This window comes from Pecten maximus, chromosome 13 (genome assembly GCF_902652985.1).
Source record: "Pecten maximus chromosome 13, xPecMax1.1, whole genome shotgun sequence".
In the NCBI taxonomy this organism is placed as follows: Eukaryota; Metazoa; Mollusca; class Bivalvia; order Pectinida; family Pectinidae; genus Pecten; species Pecten maximus.
Genome location: NC_047027.1, coordinates 29,436,642 through 29,447,865, shown reverse-complemented (window position 1 = coordinate 29,447,865; position 11,224 = coordinate 29,436,642). Strand labels below are relative to the sequence as shown.

At 36.5% G+C, this 11,224-nt stretch overlaps 1 protein-coding gene across 1 annotated transcript; it reads right to left on the bottom strand.

Annotated features, from left to right (window-relative positions):
* Positions 1-6,559: 6,559 nt before the first annotated feature.
* On the bottom strand, positions 6,560-8,476 carry LOC117340833. The gene is made up of 2 exons (XM_033902614.1): positions 7,808-8,476; positions 6,560-7,607 (listed from the first exon to the last, which is right to left on the bottom strand). Exons 1-2 carry the CDS (start codon positions 7,877-7,879, stop codon positions 7,167-7,169), a joined length of 513 nt encoding a protein of 170 aa, XP_033758505.1. The 5' UTR covers positions 7,880-8,476; the 3' UTR covers positions 6,560-7,166.
* Between the last annotated feature and the right edge of the window lie 2,748 nt (positions 8,477-11,224).

Below are 11,224 nucleotides of genomic sequence, written 5' to 3'. Positions count from 1 at the left end.
AAATATAAAAAATAACATAGTTACTTAGGAGGGATCGAACCGCCCATCATTACTACACAGGGACATCGCCCTAACCGTTTGAGCTATGCGCGCCTCTCAACAAAATCGAAAAATTAGGTGTATTACGTAAGTCATCTGCGTACACAAGTTTGTGTGCAAGCAACGTAAATAGTAAATCTATTCCATTATTTAATTTGATTCCTTAATTTTTATTTACTAAACTTGTATAATTTCTATTTTTCCACTGTACATAACCCATAACATTCATTGTGTGACCAGAGAACGTGTTTGTGAGTGGTTGAGAAATGGCTTGTTGACAATGTCCCGTGTCTATTTTTAGAACTTCAATCGCATTTTTTTTCTCGGTAGGCCTAATATAAACTGAAAAAACTATACAGAAATAAACAACAAATTGAGGAAGGTGATTATTTTAATCATCATGTTACTGGATAAACCAGTAATTAGATAGCATTTATAATATTTTGCAAAAAAATTGCCGTCCTGACCCCAGTCTTTTGTCGGCTGCCCGTCGGCTGTCAACAGTGGATCTGCGGATTGCGGTAGGTTCAACCGGCCGACAATCTTAACAACATTGCGAACTTATTATTGGTGAAAATTTCATACAAGAGACAATCTATACATGTTGGGGACTAGAATTATACTTACTAATCCCTTGGAATTGGTCTTGGACTACATTTTATTCTTTGTTGAAAACTGGATTCAATTTACACAACCCGGCGTAGACTACTCGCTAAACCCGGAAGTGATTTACCGCAACAAACAACACAGAATAATAGATCTATCAATAATCTTTATCAAATTTATCACGATTGAATAAAGAGACTATTTCAACAAAAAATAAAACTCAATTTGACATCAGGTAATAATATAATTTATTAAAAACTGCCGCTTCCCGACCGACCGGACCAGTCCTAGGCGTGCCCGTGACAACGCTGTGAACATCGGCGCAAATAATGACATTTTCTGTCGTATTTTCTGACCGCCTTGTTCAATTTTCAACCCTCCGCAAGGGAGTGCCAAGATTATTTTTTGGAATTAGCTAGACTATTGACTTATTATTACGTATGCAAAATTTAATGCTGGTACTAGCATGCGGAGGTTATTAGATATTGATGTGAACATCAAAAATAACATCATAATTCACAAATTTGTAAAATAACGTGAAGTTTCCCGCCAGTTTTTAGACGTCATGACGTCACAATCTTCTACCTATTTGCATATTTTTACTTACCAAGTACTCTATTGATAGAAAGTATACATGAAACAAGAATCTTGATAAAGGAGTAGATGGGATAAGCCCATGATTTCGCCCCGAATGATTGAGAAAACTGAAACTACAAAAGTGTGTTTTTTATATGCTGAAAACATTTTAATATATCAATATCTTTTCGTTTTAACCATTTTTGATTAAAAAATCGTATTTCTATATGCATGTTTTTTTCTTTGAATACGACAATAATCCACGAAATCACTGTTTTTACCCTTTTTTCGACGTTTGAAGTCCAGGAAAACCATCAGCGCGGTCGAGAACATGAACAATTTTCATACAGCTGACGTGTTTTACAAATATCAAAAACATATTTACAAATTGGACATGTTCTCCCTTGCGCACATGCCTAACAATAGCAAAAACGATCAACAATATTGCGGTCTTTTTGAGGAGATCGGCATCGTTCAAGTCGGAAACGAATGCCGTTTCTGCGCGGGGCCTTCCGGAAGGGGTACCAGTACAGTAAACATCGAGAATGTAAACAAGTGTGTTCTCCACTGTGGAATATAAGCCTAGAAGATCCAAGAACGATGCTTCACACTTGTGGTTTGTATTCTGACTTAAAAAGAAATGTTTTGCTTGATTGTGTTTTTCTGCTGTAGTTATTTAACGTTACCAAACTGTCGAAATCAGCATCGAAGTGAAAATGTAAACAATCGATCGAACTGTTGGCAACAAAGCTCGATCACGACCCCATGCCTATATATCATTAAAACTTGATATGAATCTATAAACTATACTCATAATCCAATAGTATTAAAAACATCACCGAAAGTCATGGAAAATAAAATGCCGGCACTGCACGTTAGAACTAACTAAGCTGTCGTCTGCAAGTTGACCAATCACTACAGTATAGGTCCGCTAAACAGTTGATCGCGATAAATCAACTGGTCTAACCTTAAAAAATGCATGACTTTTCAAGAATGCATTTAGATTGAATTTAAAAAGGGGCATTACAATAAAAATAAAATAAAATAAAACCACTACTGTACCGCTTATAATACTTTCAATAAAACAATTGTAAGACGTTACCCTAGTCAATTCACCCGCTAGGTGCCCCTAAACATTGTTTTAAAACTCGATCAATACACGCCTCTGAAAAAGGATTGTTAAGATGTTTGAAAAATAAAACTTCATTTGCCCAAATCATATTTTGTGGTATTAGCGAGATTGATACATATTTACAAAAACACTACCTTTAAATCACTATTTAGATCTACTAGCATTAATTAGACATCCCTTTGAAACGTTATGCCTTGTCCTAGTGTATCCCTGAATAAAGTATCCATGTGCTAGGCCCAACGTTACGTGCTCTGCCGTAGGAACAGTGCTGTTTAACATCTAACAGATGCAGATCGCAAATGCAATTCACACAAAACACAATTACACATACGTAATGAGATCAGAACTAATAACTAAAAGTTCAGTAAAAGTTCTGAGGAGTTACGGCACTACTGTAATAGTTCCGACTCCTGAGACCAGTGTATCCTCGTATAGTGATTTTCAATTCGTCAACTCTGTGGTTCTGTCTCGAAATTTACAGCTGGCTACAGATCAATGGAATGACAACACAGTTTATAAAGTTCAACATTTTATTATATGAAGATTAGAAGTGATGAAACATGATGACTGAATATATACACAATGCTCACGTAACCTAACTGTGCGTCCGGTCCATATCTCGTATGAAAAATATCCACCCCTGTCCCTCCCTGGGGATAAATGTACCCAAAAATACAACGACTATAACATGCCTACAACGGGAAAAAAACACCCGAAATAACAACGGAATTACTGACTATATCTTGCCTATTATTGAGAGAAAAATACCACCCAACCCGGGATAATTTAGAGGTTTAAGTCCGAAATCTACTGCATACCTGACTCTGTGAAGGAGAAAGACGAGCCGGCCAGCTACATGTAAGCCTCTGCCAGACTGTCGTATAATACTAAAATTCCCAGCTATATAGCTAAATTTAATTGTATGCCTCGAAATGCACGTGCAGTTTGTCCCAAGACTATAGATAGACCGATACCTGAGCGTTGAGTAATGTACAGGTAAGGTGATTATAAATAAACGCATACCCCGAACATTAGCCAATCAGAAACGTCGACAAATACAACCGGAAGGGATTCCGCAACGGGAATACCCCGTATAAACAACATGGACCGATGATCACAACAACACGCACTCTGATTTACAGGATGTAAATATGGTACTATATACAACAGGTAAGTGTTCAAAACCCAAATCTTTTACATTCGCCCTCCCTTAAATGAGACAAATGCCCTCATTTGGTATAATCAATAATCCAATGGTTTTGTAACACTATATCAACCATCATAACAGCGTTACCCAATAAACATGATAGACCATGCGTCCATGGTTTTGGGAAAAAAACAAGGCCTTCTACATAAAAACAATTCAAACTTGACAATTATGACCGCAGTTGTACCAAGACAACAGCAACAAGATGTTTAAGTATAAAAAAAAATGACATTTTAACCATCTTGTACAAAAAACATAACTAAATACCAATTCATCAACCCACATATAGCATACAGCTGTACCATGACAACATGCATAACCAGATATATAGCCCATAAGACATAAATGCTTTAAAATATCCCAGATCCAAAGACCTGCATGCATACTTTCTGATAATGGAATAATCCCTCGGACCTTGTCTTCGATATAAGACCCTGAAATTTACCTTACATGTGATGTTATACACAGCAGGTGAACTGTGATCAGCCCCAAATACTTAAGTATTAGGCTGCTTACGCTAAAGTAACAACACATGAAAATAAAAATCAATTCCGATATACCTCAATTCCATACCAGACATATACATAAACCTCCACTGAAACCAGTGGACAGCACTTCCTGTCTTACAGCTACACATCATACACAAACATAATAATAAAAAAAATACACAAAAATAAACAAGAAAACCATATGATGATATATAACAATGAGTATATGTACAGTACATGTAGAAATTTTTGTCCCCCCCCCCCCCCCCCCCCCCCCCCCCCAAGAAAACATATCCAAATGTCACATATATGATATATTTATCACAAAAAAGGTAAATGAAAAATAACTTTTCACTCAACATCCTCTGGAAAACTAGAGAAGTCCTCATCCACAGGGATGTAGCGCGATCCCGCGTCCACCTTGCGGTACCACCGCGCACTGTCCCGTAAAACTCCATCAGGGATGACCTCCTGGTCCCGCGACACTGTGTTCTCCCGGCCCAGGAGTGCAGCGGTGCTCTCCGGGGCTACCTGCTCCCTTACGGACTGTGCCTCCATCCGGAGTTCCTGTGCCTTTGGGGTGACTCCACGCCGGGGCATCCTCTGTCCTCCCGGACTGATGAATCTTACATTGACCTGGGTAGTGCCCGGCTGATGGTACCCGAATATCGTCATGGCCTCCGCCTGGGTTTTCCTATGTTTCCCGACCAGGTGTCTCCGTATTTGGTTTCTTCTGGTGTTTTTGAATGAACACAGAGGACACTGGAACTTATCCGTGAACTCTAAATGGGTCAATGCCCAGTGCCTGGCCAGTATATTATACCGGGGGTACATCCTGTCCCCACAGGCCGCTACAGGACAAACCATCCCATCAGGGTTCCAGACTGGTCGGTCCTCCAGGTCCCCATCTAGTATCGCCAAATCCTCATCTTCTACGTCAAGGTCTAAATATTCTGACATCACTGTTGTTCTAAAACATCCAAAAATTCAGAGTCAGCATGACCATGATGCTTTTTTTTCTATTTTAAACCTATATGGCCAGCATTGTAAAATGCTTTCACCAGAAGGTGGGTGTTAAAACTAAAACAATTCTGACACCTAATTTATTTCCCTTCTTTTTAAGGACTGAATTTTTGTGGGGGTACTATTCTTCTACCCGTCCTGGTGAACCGTGGAGTTATCTCCCCTGGACTGTCACTGATATCAGAGTCTAACCCCACCCATGGATCTGGAGTATGAATACCCTGATATTGTTTAAGATAATCTGCATGGACGACTATAGGATTTGCCCGAGGACTTTTCTTTATTCCATAGTTAACATCTGATAACCTCCTAACCACTTGGTAAGGTCCTGTCCATCCCTGCCCTAATTTGTTACTGATAGCTGGGGGGTACCATCTCCAGACAAAACTGTCTACCGAGAATTCCCTCTCTTTTACATCCCTATCATAGTAGAATTTCTGTCGCCTAGCGGCTTCACCCAGTTTCTCAAACACAAACTTATGAGCAGACCTCATTGTTTCCTGTACCCAGTATACATACTGAACTGTACATATCCCTCGAGACCCTGGGGGTAAGCCAACCATCATATCTAAGGGACACGATGTTTCCCGCCCTAGCATGACTAAATTAGGGGTACACTCTGTACTGCTATTCCTGCTGGACCTATAAGCCATCATAACATAGGGTAAATGGTCATCCCAATCATCCATCTGTGTATTCACAAAGAAGGAAAGCATCTGTATTAATGTGCGATTAAATCGCTCTACCTGCCCATCTGATTCAGGTCTATAAGGAGTTGTTCTAGTTTTCTTCACACCCAACTTTGAACAAATAGTTTGAAATAGTTCTGATTCAAATTCTCTCCCGTGATCTGAATGGATATAGCGAGGGGTCCCAAACCGACAAATAAACTCAGTGACCAACTTGTCTGCTACTGTTAAGGCTGTGTGGTTTGGCACTGCATAAGCTTCTGTCCATTTTGAAAAGTAGTCACTTACAACTATGATATAGTTGTTGCCATTTGCTGTTGTGGGTAACCCGCCCGTGATATCTATGGCAATTCCGGCCACACTAAAATACGCCATAGGGAATTATACGCCATAGGTACGCCATAGGGGTTTTCCGCACGCCATAGCAAAATAGAAACGATAGATTCACAAAATGAATTGTTTTTTGCGTTGGTATGTCCCTTTTACAGGTTCTGATGACGTTTCATTGAAAAAAAAATGTGTACTTTGTAAGAAAATCGATCTTGTTTGCGCAGCCAGGTGAGAGCACTTTACACTAAAATACGCCATACGTGTATATTCACGCCATAGAACAATCAAAGTGTTATTTCTGCAAAATCAATGTTTTTTCATCGTTGTATATGTATTATACATGATATGTAAAAGTGTCAATAAATAAAAATGTGTATTTTGTATGAAAAACGATGATTTTGTCCATCACGATTTCCGAGTCAATCCCAAGGGAAGTAACTCTTACACTTACAAAATGAACAACACAATATTTGACTCACTATGAAACACTGGCCTATTTATTTATGAAAACACAAATCATAATGTAATATATACAACATTTGTAAAACAATTTGTATTTAGTAATACAAATAACATAAACAAATATAAATTGTGATATAATCATATATTATTAGAAATGACCAGTTGCAATTAAATACTGAAAACTTATTTATTTTTTGTAGTAAAATAAAAATATTAATTTTTCAAATTCATGTTACTATCAAATCTACAAATGATATATTTAAAGAAATCATTATTGTACACATAGAATTATGATGCATGTGTATTTTCATTTTCAACAGATTAAATATTGAAACATATGACATACATTATAACAATATACATAATATATATCAAAACAGCTTCTATTTCAAAATGAATTACATAAATTTAATACAACCTTTTTATTTATTTTACAATGTCATAAATTTTCAAATCTAGCGAATAGTGACACACTTAAAGTATATGTTTTATAACATTGTCTCTATTACCCATTATCAATAAATCAATCATTTTTAAGATTAAATGCTTGAAACATATTATAAATTACAAAGCGTAACATGACATAATAAAAGGTGTTTATCAATTTCAATCAATTATGCAAAAAATGGTCGTCTCAAAGCATGGAACTGGGTCCTGAGTCCTGAGTCGTTGAAATGCACTTGGTCACGGTCATAGTCCTCTGGAAAGTTAACTCTAATCTTGATGTATCTCAGTCTAGTCAGCAGTAGTCGATTTATCTTCTTCCGTTGTTTCTCAAAAGACGTCGCTGTCAGGCCTGGGGACTTGTCAAAGTTACCACGTCGCACAATCTCTGTAAAGTACACCTCCTGAATTCCAGCATGATGTAGGTCCACCTGCAGTGTCAGAAGTCTCTGGAAAATGTCGTTGGGGGATGATGTCGCTGAGATGTCATTTCCTCCTAGTTGGATGAGTACAACATCAGGGTTGTACTCTATCAGGTCTCTAAGTAGTTGTCTTGGAATCGAATCAGAACGCATGCCACCCTTCCCGAAGAATCTGACGGTGCCAGGAACCTGCATAAGAAACAATAGTATGAATAAGCATAATATTTCATATTAGTGAACAAGATTGAAAAATTAAATTCAAATACCAACTTTGACAGTTATTATTATTGTTTGTTTTTTTTAATATTACTTGCATTTTGGGAAGTACCCAACAAATAGAGTTTTTGATATTTATTCTATTCTCAAACACATTTGCTATCATTATTTACCTTAAGATCACCATGACAATATCTCTCAAGACGAGTAACATAGCTGCTCCCAAATACTGCAAACTTGGCCATTGCTGGGTAATAGATGAGTATGAATGTTTCTTTGTAGGGGGAAGGTAATAGAATGAACAGAAATTGAAAAGGGTCTTATTTATACCATCTGACACAATGCAGGGACAGCTTAATTACCTTTAATAACTTATTTTCTTTAATTGCTCATGGAATGTCCTGATTTTAAGTTCATTTATCAACATCCTTCATCAACCTGTTTATGAGTATCTATGTTTACACACTATTCAATGTGATGTAATTGTGAACACTTATTAGAAAATATTAATTCATTAAGTAAACAACACATTATTTGACCACTCTCATTAATAATGAAAAACACTGTTCACAAATTGTTTAATGGTTTGGGATTATGTGTATATGTGAACAGCATTGAATCACTAAGTTCATTAACACATGAATTAAGTATTTGGACTGATGTTAACTGTACAGGTAAAGGTAATGAAAAGTGTTCAGTATTCTTGTAACAACAAATACTAGTGTACCTTGATGATGGAAACATTGCTGCCAGTGGAAAAATTGTTACAATGTTATGAAACATGCATACTTTAAGTGTGTCACTATTTAATAAGTTGTATACATTAAAAGATTTTATGAAATCAATGAAGAAAAAAAAAAAAAAAAAAAAAAAACACAAAATAAAATGTTGAAAATAAAACTTTTATTGTGTGATTCCTTTTGAAATTGAAGTTGTTTTAATACATGTATGATATTATGTGTAGTCAGAGACATATATACAGATGTATATATATATATGTCTCTGGTGTAGTGTAATAATGTCTGTACAATACATGCTTCCATTTCAATTCAAAAATTATTTTATTATTCCAAATATATACAAATACATGTTCAATATACATACAATCAATAAACATAATTATATTAGAAATTTAAATGTTATTTATGTATATTATTATTATTTGTTAAGTTTTATTTTAAATATTTATATATATGAAATAATAGGATCAGACAACAGGATTACCCTATATAAGTCTTTTCCATAGACCGGTTGCAGATAGGTATAATAATTATACATAGTCTAAACAGCACACCTTTCACACTCACTTACACACAATTTCATAAAGGGAAGACATGAAAAATAATGATGAGCAACATAATCATAATAGTTGAAATCTTTTAGTGCTCATTATATATAAGTAAACATGATTTAAGATATATAGATTAATATCTTCCATGCTTCCATCTTTCATCTTCTGAAAATTTCAGAATATTTTCTGTATTAAATTACATAATTTATATATATATATAATATATATATCATTTCAGAGATGTCAACATATATCTTTGGTTTCATATATATACCAATGAATAGTGTCCTTCTAATCATTTTGCAAGAGTTACTTCCCTTGAAATCGACCTGAAATTGCGATAGACAAAAACATCAATTTTCTTACAAAATACACATTTTTATTTCACGAATATTTACTAAATCATGTATAATACACATACAATGTGAAACATTCATTGATTTTGCAGAAACAACCCTTGAACTTTGCTATGGCGTGCACGTATGGCGTACTGTAGAGGATCTAGTAGTGTAAAGTGCTTGAAACTGACTACGCAAATAAGACAGATTTTCTTACAAAGTACACATTTTTATTTCATGAATCTTTACTAAATCATGTATAATACACATACAATGTGAAAAATTCTTTGATTTTGCAGAAACAACCCTTGAACTTTGCTATGGCGTGCATAAACACGTATGGCGTATAGTGCTTGAAACTGACTACGCAAATAAGACCGATTTTCTTACAAAGTACACATTTGTTTGAAATGAAACTTTATCAGAACCTGTAAAATAGGTATATCAATGAAAAAAACAAGTTATTTTGTGTATATATCGGTTACATTTTGCTATGGCGTGCGAAAAACTCCTATGGCGTACCTATGGCGTATATTTCCCTATGGCGTATTTTAGTGTGGCCCGGCAATTCTATATAAGGGACCCAATACTGCCTTTGATGGGTGTAAAGGGGTTCTACCTGCATGGGGATTTTATTTTCTCCTAGCACACATATCACACGCCCTACACCAGTTTGCAATGTCCCCTGTAAGTCCTGGCCAGTAAAATCTTCTCTGTACTGCATCTAGGGTCTTATCCCTCCCTAAGTGACCAGATGTAATTGAATTATGAAGGTGTTGTAAAATTTCATCTCTTACACAGGCTGGGGCTATAATTTGTTTATTTCCTTTCCCGGGATTTGTGGAGGGTTTAATTCTGTACAAAATATCATCTTCTCCAATATGAAGGAGTTCCCACATATGATAAAGGGAGACAACTTCTGGGGGAAATGCTGGTACCTCAGATTTATGTGGTTTTTGAGAATTCTCAGTCTTAAGTTTTAGGAATGGACCTATCACAGGATCTTCCCTTTGCCACTCTACAAGTTGTGTTTCTCCCCATGTTTGTAACCAAGAGTTAAGTGAATTCTCATCAGTCTCATCAAAGACTTGGTGAACTTTGCCCTCTTCAGACTTGCTCAAGTCTTGGTGAGGATTCTGCTCTTGAGGATAGCAGGATGGGCATGTTTCACGTTTGTACTTGTGACTTGTAACACGAGATAAACTATCTGCATTCATATGCTGACTACCAGGTCTTTGTTCTATTTTCATATCAAACATATCCAGAACACTTAGCCAGCGGGCTAACATCTCTTCAACGTCTTTGAAATTCTTAAGCCACACTAATGAGGCATGGTCAGTTCGTACCAAGAAAGGTCTCACCCAGAGAAACTGTTTGAAAAACTTAACAAATGTCACAACTGCCAGTAATTCCCTGTATGTTGTACAATAATTCTGCTCGGAACGACTCAGAGTTCTGCTAGCATAGGCTATGACTTTTCCTACCCATCCTGAACTTGGGAGAGAACAGCCCCTAACCCAGTAAGACTTGCATCTGTGTCTAGAATGAAAGGGTCTGTACTTGTGGGGTAGCTCAAAACTGGGGCACTAGTAAGCAACTCTTTAAGCTTGGAAAAGGAGTTCTCACATTCAAAATCCCAAACAAAACGCTTGTTCTTCATAGTTAACTTTGTCAATGGGGATGCAACCGAGGAAAACTCAGGGATGAACCTACGGTAATAACCTGCTATGCATAGGAAACTTCTGACCTCACTTATATTACCAGGTACAGGCCATTCACATACAGCCTTGACCTTGTTAGTGTCACAGGTTATTCCTGAATCAGACACAACATGACCTAGATAGGATACTTCAGTCTGGAATAGTGAACATTTTTTAGGTTTAAGCTTCAGATTGGCCTTTCTGAGACAATAGAATACTTCTTTCAAATTGTTCATAGCTATCTCAAATGTACTACCAAAA